Genomic DNA, 18,719 nt, shown 5'->3' with positions numbered 1-18,719 from the left:
TTTGGGGTTTATGTCTTCCTGTAAATGGAACCCTTGTCATCTTTGGGTTATATATATTTTTCCTTTTTTTTTTCCTTTTTTTCTTTCCTGGTACCCTGTCCATTTTTTTCTTTGCTCCAGGCATGAATTTGACTCGGAACAAATCCCTGACTTGACAAAAGATGTATATATTCAGGATATACACTGTGTGGGTTCCCTGTGTAAACTGTACTTCCGGGAGCTTCCAAATCCTCTGCTCACCTATCAGCTCTATGAAAAATTCTCAGTAAGTGCCAGCAGGCGCTCTTATTTTTCCTTCTATGGGCAGTATTAGTGTGAATCCATGTTCCAAGGACATCTCACTTGTACAATATTTTTAGGAATAAGTTAAAATCAAGTTTAAAGGATGGGCACTTTCCCTCTTTATCTGTGCTATTATATACTGTGGTGCCTCGCTTGAGGAGGATAATTTTTTCCGTTGAAATCGCTATTAAGTGAAATCCTCGACAAGCGAAATGAAAAAGCCCTTTGAAATGCATTGAAACCGGTTCAATGTGTTCCAATGGGCCAAATACCTCAGCGTCCAGCGAAGATCCTCCATAGGGCGGCCATTTTTGGTGCCTGTAAAGCGAGGAATCTGTCCTGAAAACACAGTGGGGAGCCATTTTGCACAGCGGGAGGCCATTTTAGAGCCGCCAATCAGCTGTTTCAAAATCGTTGTTTAGCGAAAAATTGGTTCCCAAATCAGGGAGCCAATCATCGTTAAGCGATTTTGACCATTAAAACATCGTTTTGCGATCGCAAAAGAAATTGCAAAAACTTCATCAAGCGGTTTCATCGTTTAACGAGGTAATCGTTAAGCAACGCACCACTATAGCACAGATGACTGAAAGGGTGTTGAGGTGCATCTTGCATGTACAATTGAGAGCTTTACTAAGTCTGCAGTCATGATGCATCCCAGCATCTCAGCAATTAGCTGCAGCAACTTATGGATACTTTATATAAACACCAATAGAATTCTGGTCATTAAAAAATACTTAGACGTGGGTCACCCGGATAATGTGATGCACTGCAAGAAATCCATGGCCCTGACATCTGTTGTTCTTGTTTTCTTCTAGGATGCTGTATCTGCTGCTACAGATGAAGAACGATTAGTTAAAATCCATGATGTCATCCAGCAGTTGCCTCCACCTCACTACAGGTTAGTGTGCCTAGTTATTTCAGAATGTCTTTAAAATCTACACTAACTTGTTTCCTGTTTTTCCCCCCAAAGCTTTAGCAATGCACAAAGAGGAATCATGGAATACATTAACCCATCTATTAACATGTAGGATCCTGGGCTCGTACATTTGTTTCCAAAGTGGTTTAGACATTGAATATGCAATTATATGAACACTTTTAAAAAGTGTTTAACAATTTCTGTTTGCCTTCCAGTTCTTAACAGCTGGCTTCCTAAAGCAGCATTGTTTTTGCATGGATCAAAAATGAAATAGCTGAATGCATGCTGAAGGGTTTGGAATTGCATAAAGTTGCCTTCCACTTTAATTAAATCAATAACAAGACAGACATATCTTCAGCATAATCTTCGCTGACAGTCTATGGAATATGCAGTGGGCAAAGAGCAGGACATACAAGAGCCCGGAAGGGCACGGTAGAAATATTAACAGAGAGAGTGCAAAATAGACAGAAATTGTAAGAAATAGAGGGCTCTCATCTTGCCTTCAAGACAAAATTCTGTAAATTTGATTGCCAGCGAAGGCGAATTTTTTCCCCAAATGCTAATGTAAGTGTAAATACGCCTGACTATAGCTGGCAAGCAAATGGACAAAATTGTCAGCAGAGAACTAGGATAGCTCACTGATTAGTTTGGTGCTGCCCACATCAAGGACAAGGAGGGAAAAATGAGTCAGAAAAGTGGTTTAGGGAACTGGGAACTCCTTCAAGGAATTCCCTGGCTAGACTTGGAGCCATCGATTGCCAGTAACATATGCGGGCATCTGAATTCAAGTTGACGGTACAGTAAAATAGACAAGCAAGGTCTTTTCTATGTTTTTATAGAAACAAAGAATATTAGTAGTAGAAGAAGAAGAGTAAAGTCCTTTTGGAGTCTGTGGTTTTCTTGCGACTTGTTGACCCAACAAGAATGAGCAATAGTCGTTAGATGCTATAGTCTCTTTTCTTCTGCCCGGATGGCTGCTTTGTCTCTCTTAGCTTAATAGAACTGGGAAGGAGAGAATGCATATTTACCCTGACCCACATCAGCCATACCTTGAAACATCTGGATTCTGTACTGAAAGATGGCCTGAATTAGTCATGTTTAACGTTGATACAACCTGGAGTTGGGCCACTAATCAGTATATGTGGCTGGAATTTGTACCACTAGTTTATACTGGTTGTGCTAGTCATATTGGCTACCGGAGCATATAATGATATGTTTGCATTTTCAGAGAAATTTTACTGAATTATTCTTCAGCATATGATACTCATTAAAATTCCAAGCCATTTTTCCTTTTAATTATTGCCCAGTCTCTTTTCAAACACTCTTTCCCCATTTTCTTTAAAATTTACTGTACAATTTTCCATGTATTTCCACAAATCGTCAAATCCAACCCTTTGAGTTGTTCTGTTATGTCCGTATATTATAATTCCATGACAAAAGGATTGTCTCCCATGTATGGTGGGAACTAGCTGTTCACATACACCTTCTGATCACAGAAATGACAGATAAAAATTTCTGGATGTAAACAAAAATGGAAAGGCAAATTCAAAGACATTTTAGTTCAGCCTCGTTCACAAGCATTTCGAAGCTTGCTTCTCCGAGGATCAGTAACCTTTGTCATTCTTTCAAAGGTTTGCCTTCTTGCGCCTATAGATAGAATTCCCACCCTCCAAGTCCAGTATTTTGTTCTTACACACTGAATATCCCACCTTCTTCCATTGTGTAAACTTTTGATGTTTCTAACATGTTTAATATCCTCATTGAAGCAGGACAGATTTTATTTTTATCCCTTGCCTAGAAGACTAGAATGATTCTGCTGGTCGGTATTCATACAGCGGTTCCGATTTGTACGTTGAATAAACAATGCAAAGTCTCCCTCTAGTGGTGTCCGAGGGGATGACACTTCACTAGAGCTTTCTGGATTATTGGGAGCAGCCATTCTCAATATAGGCCATATGCCCACCCTACCCCTTGGGCAACCCTGGCATAATTGAAGGGAGCCACAGACTGAACACAATTCTTCACACACCACTTGATAAGGTTTGTTACGAGACTAATACAGACCTGATTTAGAGATGGGCATGAAGCACCAGCTTAGCGATTCGTGCCAGTTTGTGCGAACAGGTCTTCAGCAATTCCCAGCCAGGTCTCCTCAGAGGCAGCACATGGAAGATGAGGAGCAGGGAAGCCAGGACTCTGCCTCTGAGTGGGTGTCCACTGGAGGAGTGGGGCTGGGAAGAAGTGAACCCCCGTTTGTCCAGAGGACGAACTGACACGAACCACCGAACCAGTGCTTCGTGCCCATCTCTAATCCTGATTCAGCCTCTATGACTTTCACATTGTATTTATGGCTTTGGATAAAAACTGGTCAGGAATGACTGATTGGGAGAATAAAATAACTGTTTGTTTAAACATGCAGTATCCAAGAACGCTGGACTTCCAAAATAAAAATAAAAGTTTTTTTTAAAAAATTTTGTGGCACAAAAAGAAATTTCAAAAACAGATATGTTTGCTTTTATTTTTATTTGCACACATTTAAGGGTACCACATTTTGCTAATTAATTTCCCTCCTTCCCCCACCCATGAAAATATATAAAATGTGGCACAGCGTTAAGTCCTTGCTTTTATCACGAATGTTTCTACCTGATTTTTCCAGGACACTTGAGTTCCTAATGAGGCACTTGGCTCATCTCGCTGATTACTGTGCCATCACAAACATGCACACCAAGAATTTAGCAATTGTCTGGGCACCAAACCTGCTAAGGTAAGTTTTTTTGTTTCACATGGGAGATCTGCTATCTTAATCGGGATGATTTCGTGCTTTAAACACAAGATGGTATTAAGCACTAAATGTGCTTTTAGAGATTTAGTGCTTATCTCTGTCTCTTTCACTCTCAATATCTTCCTTAAAAAAAAGTATCGTATTTTTCGCACCATAAGATGCACTTTTTTCCTACAAAACAGGGGGGGTGGAAAGTCTGTGCGTCTTATGGAGCGAAGAAAACAGATTATATTTTCCTGTTTTCTTCTCCTAAAAAAATGGTGCGTCTTATGGAAAGGTGCGTCTTATGGAGCGAAAAATACGGTACTTCGTGTCAGAACCTTTATTGACAGCAGTGGGAAGGGTTCTTAAATGGAAACCTTGAGAGTAAGAGAGACAGAAACTTTGAGAGAGAGAGCAAGACCGGGACTGTTGAGCTAAATTGTATATGTCTTACACACTTCATTGGTGCTTTTCCATGTAGAAACTTGCATGCAAAATGACTTTATCTTATAGTATACACAAACAGAGGAAGGCAAAATGTGTAAGCCAGATGTTTACATTGCTGCACTTTGTGTGTATGCAACTTACAGCTGTATTCTAAGCTTGCACAGTAGGAACTGTGTATCTGCAATGCTATTTTGATACTGAACTCTATGTATCTAGTGGCCAGTTCTGGTAATGAAATCGTAGGAAAGTATTTCTGCAGCAAATGCTATAAATAGCATGATCTCTGGCTCCCTCTAGTGGCCAGTTCTGATAACCATCATTAACAATATTGTGGAGGGGGGGAGAATTTTATTTTTATTATTTTCAGACCTTGGATAAGTGAATCAGTGGATATCCACCCCATAGCTAAGGAGGTCCTACGGTACACTTTAATCCTGCCAAGTCCCTCACAAATTATTATTATTATTATTATTTATTTCATTTCTATCCCGCCTATCTGGTCACATTCGACCACTCTAAGCGGCTTACAATCAATCAACAATAAAAATTTAAAACATTAGAGGAGACTGTGTCTCCTCATATTTTCAGGAGAGTGTGGTAGCCTTTTCTTCAACCCTGGACAGTTAATGGAGGAGTGTATTTTTATTTCCAGTATCATTTTTTCCCCACCTGCAATGGCTAAGGTGCATATAAGGGTGACCCAGAACATTGTATGTCGCTGATGAGAAGCTTTAGTTAAAAAAGAAGGAATCTAGGAGAGAAGTTTTTTAAAAAGCAAATGTTTACACACACACATACAAACACACACGTATGTATGTATGTATGTATGTATGCGTGTGTGTGTGTATGTATGTATGTATGTATGTATGTATGTATGTATGTATGTATGTATGTATGTATGTATGTATGTATGTATTTGATTTATATCCCACCCATCTGGTCTGGTCGACCACTCATGTATGTATGTATGTATGTATGTATGTATGTATGTATGTATGTATGTATGTATGTATGTATGTATGTATGTATGTATGTATGTATGTATGTTTATTTATTTATTTATTTATTTATTTATTTATTTATTTATTAGATTTTTACCCCGCCTCTCTAGACCATGTCTACTCATATGTATGTATGTATGTATGTATGTATGTATGTATGTATGTATGTATGTATGTATGTATGTATGTATGTATGTATGTATGTATGTATGTATGTATGTAGGTGGAGCCTCTAAACAGGGAGTGAGGACTTTTTACGATATAGTTGGACTCCCAACTATCACCAGCCCCACATATGTATGGCTGACGGTCAGGGATGGTATGAATTGGAGGCCAACCGCAGGGAGTGGGCAGGTTTCCTACCTTACACTAAGCCTGCCTTTGAACTTGTGAAAGGACAGAACAGTTGGCTACGTCTGAAGTTTCTGCACCAGCATTAGATTGACATGGTGTTCTGGCACTCACCCTGTCTGTTGTAACGGTTGATATTTAACCTCTCTTCTTTTCCCTTAGATCAAAGCAAATAGAATCCGCTTGCTTCAGTGGAACAGCCGCTTTTATGGAAGTGCGAATCCAGTCGGTAGTTGTGGAATTCATCCTCAATCACGTGGATGTCCTATTCAGCTCCAAACTAAGCTCCGTCATTCGAGAGAGTGCAGGTAGGGCTTGCAGTTCCTCCCGTCAGCAGCCAGCATGGCCCCTGGGACTGAGAAATATTTGGGGCATTTCTTGCTATGATACTCTGCAGAGTAGAGACCGTGCTCCACTTGCTTGGAGTTGGGGGAGTTGTTGCAATTGTGCTACTGCCGAATGAGAAGCCTTTCTAGCTGCCTGCTGGATAGATATATCCGGGTTTCTAGCTGTGGAGCCAGAAGTTGGGAGTTTGATTCCCATAATGCTTCCCAGACAAGGGCTGAACTTGATAATCCATAGGGCCCCTTCCAGCGATGCAGTCCCAAGATCATCATCATCATCATTCTATCCGATCTTCACAGACAAGTGTCAGGAAGAAAGGAGGGTTCCTGTTTTTCATCAGCATGCTTAGTGATTGGCTTGGGAAAGAGAAGGATGGATGGATGAAGTCCTGTTGCTACCCAAGAAAACTGCCTTGGGATTTCAGAAACCACTTTTGATTTTGAATGACCAATGGAGTGCTGTATCTAATGGTGGAAACAAGAATATGGATAAAAGGGATAATTAAATATGAAAATAGAGAGCAAAGGACAACTAAAAACAATCATGAGTGTAAGCTGGAGGAATTCAAGACTGTGAACTTCCTCACTTCCCTCCCTCTCAGGTCTCTTCCCTTTCTCTTCCTTGCGTGCTTTCTATTTTTCTTTTTTTCTTGGGCAGGAAATCTCACGAGCAGGTTTTTCTCTTAATAATAAAAACCTCTGAACTGCAGAGCTGGAAGGGACCCTATGGATCATCATGGATTTTTCTAGAAGGAATTGTGTTTCCAAAAAGAAATCTGTTTTCACTTTACAAAAATTTCTTGGTGATCATATGGCCCTCAATTTCTGTATTGGTGTAGTAGACCGAATAAGGAGCTAGCTTGTGCAAACAACTCCCCCAGTTTGTTTCTTAGGTTGGCCCTTGTTCGCACTCCACTCACCTGCTTGTCTTTTCTTGGTCTTGTGTTTCTTGCAGGTCACAGTTCATTATCACGACCTAAATCCCTGCTGGTATCTTCTCCCTCCACAAAGCTGCTCACTTTAGAAGAAGCACAAGCAAGGACACAGGCCCAGATAAACTCTCCTATTGTGGCAGATAGCAAATACATTGAAGTGGGTGAAGGACCAGCTGCTCTACAAGGAAAATTCCATACCATCATAGACTTTCCAACTGAAAGGTATGTGTGTCTCTTATGTGTCTCTCTCTCTGTGTGTGTGTGTGTGTGTGTGTGTGTGTGAGAGAGAGAGAGAGAGAGAGAGAGAGAGAGAGAGAGAACCTAGTGATGTATGGAAATGAGAGTTGGACCATAAAGAAGGCTGACCACCAAAGAATTGATGCTTTTGAATTGTGGTGCTGGAGGAGACTCTTGAGAGTCCTCTGGACTGCAAGGAGAACAAACCTATCCGTTCTGAAGAAAATCAACCCTGAGTGCTCACTGGAAGGACAGATCCTGAAGCTGAGGCTCCATGACTTTGGCCATCTCATGAGAAGAGAAGACTCCCTGGAAAAGACCCTGATGTTAGGAAAGTGTGAGGGCAAGAGGAGAAGGGGACATCAGAGGACGAGATGGCTGGACAGTGTCATCGAAGCGACCAACATGAATTTGACCCAACTCCAGGAGGCAGTGGAAGACAGGAGGGCCTGGCGTGCTCTGGTCCATGGGGTTACAAGGAGTTGGACACGACTTAATGACTAAACAGCAACATCTCAACCTAGACCTGAGCCAAGTTCAGGAATGACAAGGGGAATTTGACTGCAAATTATTGAAAGAAAAGATTTAGCTGTGAAGAGTGGATTCGAGTACGATGGAAGTGAGAGCAGTCCTGTTATCAACCTGCAGTTGCCTCTCTATCTTGGGTTCAAGTCAGTATTATGGCATTCCTAGGTTAGTATGGTGGATAGACTAGGATTCTGAAGAACTGGGTTCGAATCCCCGACCAGCCATGGAAACTCACTGGGAAAGTAGAACTGGTAAAACCGTTCCTTAAATATCTTACTCTACTTGAAAACCATATTAGGGTTGCTATAAGTTGGTTCCTACTTGATGGCTCAGAACACACACATACAGTCAGTATTATAATCCTTTATAGACAAGAGTTTTTACATTTAAATATTCTTTAATATCTGTCTCAAGTAGACATGAAAGTTTGGTTTGTCTTCATTAATGCCAAATAATGAATGTGCAACTATATATTCTACTTTCATCTTTTTTAAAAATAACTAGGTATGCTTTACACCCTTTAGAACATTTATTTAAAATGCAATCTCCTATCTGTTATCTCCCTGCAGAAAGAGACCGCCCAGTAAAGTGAAGAAATCCCCAGTTGGCAGCTGGCGCTCTTTCTTCAACCTGGGGAAATCATCCTCAATCTCCAAACGGAAGTTGCAACGCAATCCAAGTGAGCCTTCCGAAATGAAAGCAATAGCCTTGGCCGGTAAGGACCGCCGCCCCTTTGCCCTTCTACGGCAGTAGTAAATTGTGGAATGACAGTCCTCTTGGTTGTCATTTAGAATAGTGTGAGTACTGGCCTGTGTGGTTGCTTAAGTAGAGTTACAGTGGTGCCTCACTTGACGAGGATAATTCGTTCTGTTGAGATCAGTGTTAAGCGAAATCCTTGTCAAGCGAAATGAAAAAGCCCATTGAAATGCACTGAAACCGGTTCAATGCGTTCCAATGGGCTAAATACCTCAGCGTCCAGCGATGATCCTCCATAGGGGTGGCCATTTTCGGTGCCTGTAAAGTGAGGACTCCGTCCTAAAACACAGCGGGGAGCCATTTTGCACACCAACTGCCATTTTAGAGCCGCCGATCAGCTGTTTCAAAATCGTCATTTAGCGAAAAATTGGTTCCCGAAGCAGGGAACCGATCATCGTTAAGTGATTTTTTACCATTAAAACATCATTTTGTGATTGCAAAAGCGATTGCAAAAACTTCATCGTCAATCGCTTCCGTCATTTAACAAGGTAGTCGTTAAGCGAGGCACCACTGTTAGCCTTCCCCAAAGGAGGTGCACCATTCCTGAACTGATTACTCCCCATTGCAAGTATGCTAAAGAAAATATAAGGCTGTTTTGATGATCACTCTGTCATCCTGATTCAAAAGTTGCTGCCCTAAGACCAAACTCACCACCTTCTTGTGTTCAAAAGATAACCTGGATGCTCCCCAACCCTCTTTTAAAAGTCAATTATAGAAAATAATTGGATTTTCAGGCAGTGGGGATGTATACTTCCAGTAGAACCCAGAAGCCATCTAAGCAGGATGGAGGATTTGAAACATAGTTAATTGAGAATTCACTTTCCCATCACTGATGGCCAAACGTCTAATTTGACATCAGTTTGGAGGCTATTGATCTAACAAGTGCTGTATAATTGTAAGGCAGCATGATAGCAGCCACAAAAGGAAGCCCATACATTCTGAAAGGTTTCTTAAGCTTGAAGGAGTGATGAACCCCCCCCCCCGGTATCCTGTACTTTTTGATGCTGTATGCTGTCTAGATCAGTGGTTCTTAACCTTGAGTTACTCAGGTGTTTTTGAACTGCAACTCCCAGAAACCCCAGCCAGCACAACTGGTGGTGAAGGCTCCTGGGAGTTGCAGTCCAAAAACACCTGAGTATCCCACGGTTAAGAGTCTAGATCACCCTCAAAAACTCTCCTCCTGCAAGTGAATGAATGGAATCATTGCCCGTTCTAGTTACGAGCAACATTTTGTATTAATATTTACTCCACTGCAGTTTCAGTGTCCTGAGAACTTATCATAATTCAAGGAAGGGGCAACATGAAGGCAGACTTCCATTCCCATCATCCCTAATCAGCTTACCTATAGTCGAACAACATCTGGAGAGCCTCGCTTTGCCCACCCTTTCTATAAATGATAACTGTGATAAAAGAATCCCAGTAAAAACATAAATGCCCTCCTAAGGAAACTGTCTTTGTTTTCTGTTGTGATGAATTGACAGAGAGTTTAGTTTCCTACTTCTGTTTTGTTTTTGGCTGACCAGGAGGGCGAGGAGACAGCGGGACCCTGCGCTCAGCTAAGAGCGAAGAATCACTCTCGTCTTTACATGCCATTGATGGTAAGATGGAAACTTTTCTTGGGTTTAAAATCCCCTCCCCCCAGGTGGGGTCATTTTTGTCCCTTAATAAACCAGATGTGATTTCTTTTTTAAAAGGGGGGCAATTTTAACAATTCCTCCACTACCTTTAAAAAAAATCCAAAATAGAAATTTCAGATATTTCTCGCTGCTCAACTTGGGAATAGCTCAACTGCAATAACTCAATAGCAGGGTGAAGGAGGGGCAAGGGGTGGGTGTCTTTCATTTTAGCTCAAAACTTGTGGGATTACATAAGGTAAGAGTACAAAATACATTCCCAAGATACAGAGGGGGGAAATACCCCATGGTTGTTGTGGGTTTTTCAGGCTCTTTGGCCGTGTTCTCAAGGTTGTTCTTACTGATATTTCACCAGTGGCCGGCATCTTCAGAGGACTGGAATAGGAACTCTGTCCATGCTCTGTTGTTCCTACTCCAGTCCTCTGAAGATGCTGGCCACAGAGACTGGCAAAACGTCAGGAAGAACAACCTTCAGAACACGGCCAAAGAGCCTGAAAAACCCACAAGAAACATCAGATCCCAGCCGTGAAAGCCTTCGCGAATACAAAATACAATCATGTTTGTAATTTATTTATCTGCAACATAAAGAGCAAGACAATGTTACATAATGGAACTTAACAGTATAGACTAATGGATATTTGCTCTCTTCCTTGCTAGGCGATTCCAAGCTGTTTAGACCCCGAAGGCCAAGGTCGAGCAGCGATGCACTGTCTGCTTCTTTTAATGGAGAACTCCTAGGGAACATGAACCGATGCAATTCCTATGACAACCTGCCCCACGACCACGAGAGTGACGGAGACGAGGGGCATCTCCATGTTCCTGCTCTGATCTCTCCGAAATCATCAGAAGATGTTGACCTGAGCCCACCTGAGATCGGGGTGGCCAGCCTGGATTTTGATCCCATGTCTTTTCAGTGCAGTCCCCCAAAAGCCGAGTCAGAGTGTCTTGACAGTAGCAATTCCCTGCTGGAGTCGGTAGACTTTAATTTAAAGGACAAGCCAAACGTCTTCAAGAAGGAGCTAGATTCAGGCAGCCAGTGCCAGACCCCTGGAAGTGCCACCAGCTCGGAACCCGTCTCCCCCTATCAAGAGAAGACCATGAGTCCTTTCTTCACTCTAGACTTGAGCCCCACGGAAGAGAAGCCATCCAAGCCCCAGTCTTTCTCTGAGAAGATTGCTCACGCCTTCTCCCCCAAGATGGGGCGAAAGCCACTGAAATCACCACCGAACATATCAGAGCCAGCCTCCTTCACTATAACCAGCCGAATGCCGGACGTCGTAATCGGAGGGGGATCAGGGAGCTTGGCCCCTTCAGACTGGGCCAAAGGAAATTTTGGCACCAGTGAATCCATGTCCGTGTCCCCACCGCCACTGGTGACATCACCCCTGAAAGCCAATGAGGGGAGATCCAGTGAAGGACACCAGAATCCAGAAGATGCTAAGAAACCAGATCTTCACGAAGAGACGGACCCACCCATGCCCAGCAGCAGCCAGAGTAAGCCTGTACTTGCTGGACAGATACAGCCAGGTACAGTGTGTTTTCCTCCATTCTTTCTATAAATTCACAAGCGACCGGCTCTCTTGCTTCTCTGCGTGCCTTTAAAAAAAAAAGAGAGGGGGAAAAAAATCTGGCAATAAAGAGCCAGAGTGTGTGTCTTCCAGAGCATGTGGAGGTTGCTCGGGTCCTAATAGAGAGAATTAAAGGAACCCCCCCAAGCTTCTCTGCGGTCTCCTTGCATCGCAAATAATGAATGCTTGAATATTTTATATAGCCCTATATCTTTTCACTCTTTCATAACATGAAAAACGATCGCTTGCCATCCTTGCAAATCCATAATGCCACCTGATAGACCTTCTATTTTTTTTTAAAACTATAAATAAATAAATCTGGCTACACTTGAAGAAGGGGACCCTCTTCTCTTTTTTTTGGCCAAAAGTAACCTCTGATTAAATGGTACGAAAGATCCAGCCCACGGATCTGGCCTTTCCTTTCTGCATTATCTACTGCCTAACTCTCTAGGAGTGCGACAGGAACCTCTTGCACTTTTCACGCCGAACTGCTGTCCCGGTTTGCATGTCTGACCGAAGACGCCCTTTGTCACGCCAAGAAGTTCCCACTGCCAAATGGTGGAGGCATCTATTTTTTTAAAAAACAAAAATTACGCTCTCTATAGGAATTGCTCGCTCTCCTGACAGGATAACATAAATCATTCTCTTTTTTTTCCTTTTGTTTTTCTACTCTTCCTCCCACTAGGAGCAGGAAGTCTCGACTCCCCCCAGGATGCCGCTCCCGTCAATTCTGTCTCTGTTGTCCCTCCTCCTCCTCCGAAAAACGCAGCTCGCATACTAGCCTTAGCTTTGGCAGAGTCTGCCCAGCAAGCCTCCGCTCACACCCAGAAGAAACCAGAGGTTCAGCCTGAGTGTACCGGCTCGGCAGAGGCCGAGACGGGAGGAACTGCAGAAAAGTTCCATCCGTATTCTAGTGTTCCTTCAGAAAAGCTCTATGCTCACCTGCCAGAGGATCAGCTGGGGTTTCAGGGCACTATGCCTGGGGATCACCACCACCGGAGTGGATTACCTGTGGATCAGGGCCTCCAAAACAGTGGCATGCTTGAAGGTAGCAACCATCTCCAGGTTGGTGGACCTGGAAACCGGAATCCTACCCTTCTCTCCGCTGACATGCCTGGAAGCCTTCAGAGCATGGGCTGGGACCACTTCCATCCATATATGTTGGGAGACACACACCATCTTGCTCATTCTGTTACACCTGAGGATCAGAGCCACCCTCCCTCTGGTGTGAGAGGATCCGTCCAGCCAGAACCATCCACGACAGAGATGTCTGTGGAAGCCCCACCACTCCATACTTGTCTGTCTATGGAGAAGAACCACACCAGCAGCAAACTACATTTCCCCACCTGCGCGGGAGATGATAAACTCCAGTTTCCTCCCACAAATGCTGGAGAGAAAACAGCCGCCACGGCTCTCACTTACATGATAAAGAACCAGACAGCGGCAACCGACACGGATCCTGCAGTATCTACCCAGAGTACTGCAACTTCTCAGCCGAGCCCAGTCACCGCTAGCTACACATGGGGAGATGCGGGTCTCGTGACCGCTCCGCACGCTCTTGCGGGTGGCCACCAACTTCCACCGCAGAAACCAGCAGATCATCAGCCAGCCGTGGGACAGGCTCCTGCTGCAGGCACTAAAGCTTTGTCCAACTTCTGCCAGGTAATCCTTGATCGGAAGCCCGTCTCCACCCCAACGTCTCCGTCAGCAACCATTTTGGATGTAATGATTAACTGAAAGTCCTGGGCAAAAATATGTCCATGTATCCCCACCCGCCCAGTTTACTTTTTGTGCTTTTATTAGTTTTTTTCTTTCCTTCCTCTAAAGTGCCCAGAGGCATGGAGTTGGTAAGAAAGGCATTTGGTAAGCATGCTTGAAGGCGCTGCTCCCAGGAAAAAAAAATAGCCTGAAAATTAGGATATCGCTGTTAGGATAGCATCTAAAACAGTTCTTGAAAATAACAAAATATTGGCATGAGTCTTCTAGGAAGCATAGCAGCAGACAGTGTTATCTCCTATGGCTGACAGTAAAAGCCAGCACCCTCTTAAGAATAATTGTGTTTTTTTCTTTCCAGTAGAGACATATGGGTGCCTTTTGACTGAGAGTTGCTTTGAGTTAGGCTAAATTTCCACCACCTTTTTTGAAGTGAAGGCACAGGCATTGTATGCACAGTAAAGGAGACAAAAGTTTGACATAAGGTTCTTCCCCATTTGACTACTGATGAGTACCCTATACAATGATGATATGTCATCACCAGGGCCAGTGATAAGCAGAGCCTTGCCTGAGATCAACCTTAGGGCTTTTTACTATGTTCTTTTCTTTTGACCATTCTGTTGGCCCAGCTCTCATCTTCCGGCTTTCTGATAGCAGCATAAGATCTCACTTCGTTCTATTTCCGGAAAGCATCACCCTTAGTTGTTCTTTTGTGTCTGTCTCTCTGTGTTTATTTAAATTATGACAGTAATATTTAGATTTTCATATGGGGGGGGGGAACTGTTTTATACACTGCATTAGTGTTGTTGGTTGAAAAACACAGCTTGAAACCTTACGAGAACATCCATGCATACCTCCAGTAAAGTAGGCTGTTCCCCATCCAGTTTGGCTTGTGGTTGTCTCCGAAAAGAATGGGTTTAAGTTGAGTTTCTTTATTTGTCAAAGAGAAACCAGTTCAATTTGTCCCTGAAGTTTGAGTCCAGCTCTGAATGTGATTGTGGATCAAGGGTCATGATTTGGTGTGCTTTCTCACGCCAGGTGCGAGGAGAAGCCACGCCAGACAATCCGCCGGAACCTCGACCCGCTGAGCCGGCTCCTGCTTGCATGGCTGAGGACAGCGCCATCATCCAGTGCACTTCGGCCATCCCCATCGCAACGTTCCACCAAGGGCATTTGGAAAAGCCCCGGGAGAATGTCAGGGCTCCCCCTTTGCACTCGAGGTCCGAGTCCGTTCCAGCTCCCTCTTCGTACGGATTTACGCCTCCGGTCCCGCCTGTGAGAACAATAGAAAGCAAGATAGCAGCCGCCATGCATTCCAACCACGTGGATGCCCTGAATCCTGCTGGGTACCATTCCTTCGCGGCTGCTTCCACGCTGCCATCGCCGCCGTCGGCAGAGGACCTGCTGCCGCCCCCGCCGCCCCCACCCCCACCTAAACCAGCTGGCCTCCAGTCTGCCTATTTTTCCCACTCAAAGGCTGAGGGCCCCTCTGAGCCTCCGGGGCCTGACAACTACACACCCCACAAGCTCACTTCCGCCCACCAGCATAGAGCCGAAAGCATCCCCCCGCCGCTCTACCACAGCAAATCGGAGCAACATCCAGGCTACCCTTCTTTCACGGAGGCCCCCGCTTCCACCTGCCCCAGGTATAACGCCTACGCCACCCATGGGAAGACCTCGTCCGTTCATCACGCCAAGCCTCGCAGCCGGGTGGAGTATGTGTCCTCCATGAGCCCGCCCATGAGGAGCACGAGCTACGCCGAGGAGACGCCGCCTTACCCGACCATTCGGCGGGTCCACTCCCTGCACGTCACCGCCCCCTCCACCATCCGGTCGGTCCCCATCTCTCGCACGGAGGTGCCGCCTGACGATGAGCCCCTCTATTGCCCGAGGCCTCTCTACCAGTACAAGCCATATCAGCCCCATGCCGATTACCACGTGACGCAGCTGCAGCCTTATTTTGAGAACGGGAGGGTCCATTACCGCTACAGCCCCTACTCCAGCTCCTCCTGCTACACAGCCGCGGACGGCGGGTTTTGCGACCTAGACCCTTACAGCACCATGAGGCTGAGGCAGTTCCATCCTCTCCCAAGCAGAGATTTCACGTCCTACTCCAGGCTCCAGACGAAGAGTCTATATCGTTACCCAGGCTTGCCGCCGTATCCTCGGGGAGGCCTTGTGGGACACGTGGCGGGCAAAGAACACAGCTTCATCAGCAGGGATGTGCCCCCGGCCCCTGACCTCAAGCCCATGTTTGTCTCCTGGGATCTGGAGGACATGGAGAAATACCGCATGCAGTCCATCCGCCGAGAGAGCCGTGCCCGCCAGAAAGTGAAAGGGCCCGTCATGTCCCAGTATGACAACGTGGCCCCTTTGTTACAGGACGACCTACGGACCATGGACGTCATTCACTTGCGCAGCAAATCCGATCCTGGGAAAACTGGACTCCTCACAGTTGCTGATGGGAAAGAAGGGAGGTACGTGAGCAAGGTAGGTACTCCTGAGGGGGATGACCACTACTACGCGCCCCATCCGGAACCAGATCTAGACAGACCCCATTACCACGGGACCTTCGGGAATGGGCAGGCAGAGAAGCCGCCCCTCTCTCAAAAGCAAAGCAGCCTCAGGAGCAGAAAGCAGCACGAAGCAGGTTGTAATTCCGCTGAGCACAGAACACATCTGCCCCACGACGTGAGCCATAAGCAGCCTCTGGATCCTAAAAACGGGGCCCACTATCCCGATTACCGGCCCAAGGGCCACCAGGAGCCTCCGGAATCCGTTGGGTACCAGCAGCACTCGGGCGGAAAGTATGCCCCGGGCCACCACGACACCTTGAGGCTCAATCACAAAGAGGTGAAGCAGGCCGAGGACAGAGCCGATCTGGAGCGGCCTCGAGGCCGGCTACCCGAGAAGCACTCCCGAGACTGCTATAAAGAGGGGGAGCACTACGGACAGCCTGTGGCCCCGCCCCCAAAGCCCGAACGGAGCCACAGCCTGCGCCTCCAACACGCGGAGAGCACGGAGCGGGACGCTAGCCTTCTCTACCCGTACCAAACCCTGGGGAAACGCCAAAACGCCATGACTGTGGTGTCCCAGTATGATAATTTGGAGGATTACCATACCATGCCTCAGCACCAAAGAGGAGGGGGCTACGCCGGAGGAGGGGGTTTTGTGCCTCCTTTTGCTCATTCACACAGTAGGACTTATGCCACGGCCTTGGGCCAGGGAGCGTTCCTGCCTTCCGAGCTCTGTCTACAGCGGCCGGAGACGGAGATCCACGCGGAGTGAGCTCAGGGGCAGAAGGGATAGAGTGTACGCAGCCTCTGCTGGACAGCGGACTGGTTTATTTTTTCAGCGATACGTAAAATTTAAAAAAAAAGATTCAAAACAATTCCTGCCATTAGCCCCACTGAACTCCTCCTGCCCTCCCGCGTTCTCCCCGGAACACACGCATCGCTTACTGTTTTTATATCTAGTAAATGTATAGATTTTTTTCTCTCTCTCTCTCACACATACACATTGTTTAAAAGTAGGTTGCAGCAATTGTGTAGGCTTTGGTTTAAACTTGAAAAATCAGTCTCCAGGAAGAGAAGAAATAAGGGGAGGAGATTTGGGGTAGTTTTCTCTGAGCGGCGTTAACTTTCCTTACGTTTCAAGCAACGGCAGTTCTCAGAGCTTTGTCACTGACCTTCAGGACCCCGTGCATAATGTATGTATTGATCGAGTGAGGCGTCCACTTCTTTCCAGGAAAAAGCCCCTTGTAGGTGAGCATTAGGGAAGATTTAAGGAACCATGAGCCGTAGTGAACACTTTAACTTGGTCCTTTTAGGCTTGATACTCTCAAACCCTGGAAAGAGATGAGGTCACATTATTTGCTCCCTGCCACATTTTTTATTTTTATTTTCCTTAAACAGGTGGTACTGTTTCCTCTAAGTGTAATTCTAGTTCTTGTTAAGCTCCAGCGCCATCAGGAATCGATCCACCCATATAAGCATGCAGACAGGGATACGGGAGATGATGACATCATTCAATTAAATATTTTCTCTTAAGAAGCAAGTTCCTCAAATGTTCAAAAGTATGAGGTGGGGTGAAGAAAGAAAACATCAGCATAACTATTTTTGTCAGTGGATCCGCTTTGCCAAATCTGGCAGGCAGTAGCTATATTTTACATGCATTCTCTTTGAAAAAAGCATTTTTTAGGGCAAATAAATTTCCTACACAACCCAGCAGTGAGCGGAGCATTCGTGGAACTTCTGCTGAATGAACCCTTTCTCATTTCAGCAGGGTGTGCAAAAGAGGCAGAGTGCATTCTGAATAAAGAGAGGACACCCTGTTTTAATCCCCCCTCCCGAAGAATCTGTGCACTCTGCCTAGTCTCTTTCAATACAGGGTTCACAAAGGGATTATATAGCGACTTCTGCTAATCCTTTCAGAGCTGGTTATCACCAAAACGCAGCTGTGAATTTAGTGGCCACCGTCTACAGATGCAAGAAAGCGCCAGTTGGCTTTACCCAAGTATCTGTAAAGTTCGTCAGCCCACCACACGCATCTCCTTCTGTCAGTAAGGCAGAGGTGAAGACTTCCTATCAGCCCCAGTCTGCCTGTTCAGGTTGTCCCGGATGATGGGAATCCAAAATACGGTGTGCCAGAGGTTTCTCAGTTCTCCAAGTAAGGTAGCTCTGTGTTATACGTTTAAATTTCTGATGTTGGACACCCTCTGTGGGGCACCATCTTTCTCATTTTAAAAACACATGCAGAAATAGAATTGCATATTAGTTTTAGTGACAAATGTACAATGCTTTCTCACATCAGGTTCTTGCTGGAACAGCAGCAGGAAGAGGCCCCAGATGTCTCCAGAACACTAGGGGCTTAGGCTGTAGGTACGTGCCCACCTTGTGAAAAAAAATAGGCAGGTTCTACTTAGCAAAGTACAGAGATTTTATTTGATTTTATGAGCCTGAAGGAAATCACCAAATGGCCAGAGTCCATCTCAAGATGCTTTCTGTTTCTGGATCACTGAAGCTGCATCGATGGGTGGAAGTCAGTAGAAAGCATCTGGGGTCCCTTTTTGCCGCCCAGGCCTTTGCTGCTAACACAGGTGATGGACAGAAAAGTCCTGTGTGTCATCTCCTGTTGGGACAGGGTTTGTTCATCATCATTCCATGCTTTTTCAAAGAGTCACCTATTTTACAGAGGCACAGAAGCACTTCCCAAAGGCAACATGCCATTTGGTTTTCCAGCGT

The 18,719-nt window shown here is 45.3% G+C and overlaps 1 protein-coding gene across 5 annotated transcripts in view; it reads left to right on the top strand.

Moving 5' to 3' along the window:
* Positions 1 to 17,698, top strand: part of ARHGAP32 (Rho GTPase activating protein 32) — a 206,474-nt gene extending 188,776 nt beyond the window's left edge. For all 5 annotated transcript variants that reach the window (XM_072979026.2, XM_072979029.2, XM_072979027.2 and 2 more), the window contains 10 exons: positions 121 to 265; positions 1,098 to 1,180; positions 3,855 to 3,962; positions 5,924 to 6,069; positions 7,061 to 7,262; positions 8,375 to 8,520; positions 10,085 to 10,159; positions 10,853 to 11,722; positions 12,449 to 13,425; positions 14,515 to 17,698. In XM_072979026.2, coding sequence (XP_072835127.2) covers positions 121 to 265; positions 1,098 to 1,180; positions 3,855 to 3,962; positions 5,924 to 6,069; positions 7,061 to 7,262; positions 8,375 to 8,520; positions 10,085 to 10,159; positions 10,853 to 11,722; positions 12,449 to 13,425; positions 14,515 to 16,764 — 5,002 coding nt within the window. In that variant the 3' untranslated portion in view covers positions 16,765 to 17,698. The remainder of the gene's footprint in view (positions 1 to 120; positions 266 to 1,097; positions 1,181 to 3,854; positions 3,963 to 5,923; positions 6,070 to 7,060; positions 7,263 to 8,374; positions 8,521 to 10,084; positions 10,160 to 10,852; positions 11,723 to 12,448; positions 13,426 to 14,514) is intronic.
* Positions 17,699 to 18,719: the final 1,021 nt, after the last annotated feature.

The sequence above is a fragment of the Pogona vitticeps genome, chromosome 8 (genome assembly GCF_051106095.1).
Source record: "Pogona vitticeps strain Pit_001003342236 chromosome 8, PviZW2.1, whole genome shotgun sequence".
In the NCBI taxonomy this organism is placed as follows: domain Eukaryota; kingdom Metazoa; phylum Chordata; class Lepidosauria; order Squamata; family Agamidae; genus Pogona; species Pogona vitticeps.
Note: the sequence above shows the minus strand (reverse complement) of the source record. Positions and strands in the feature narration are given on the sequence as shown.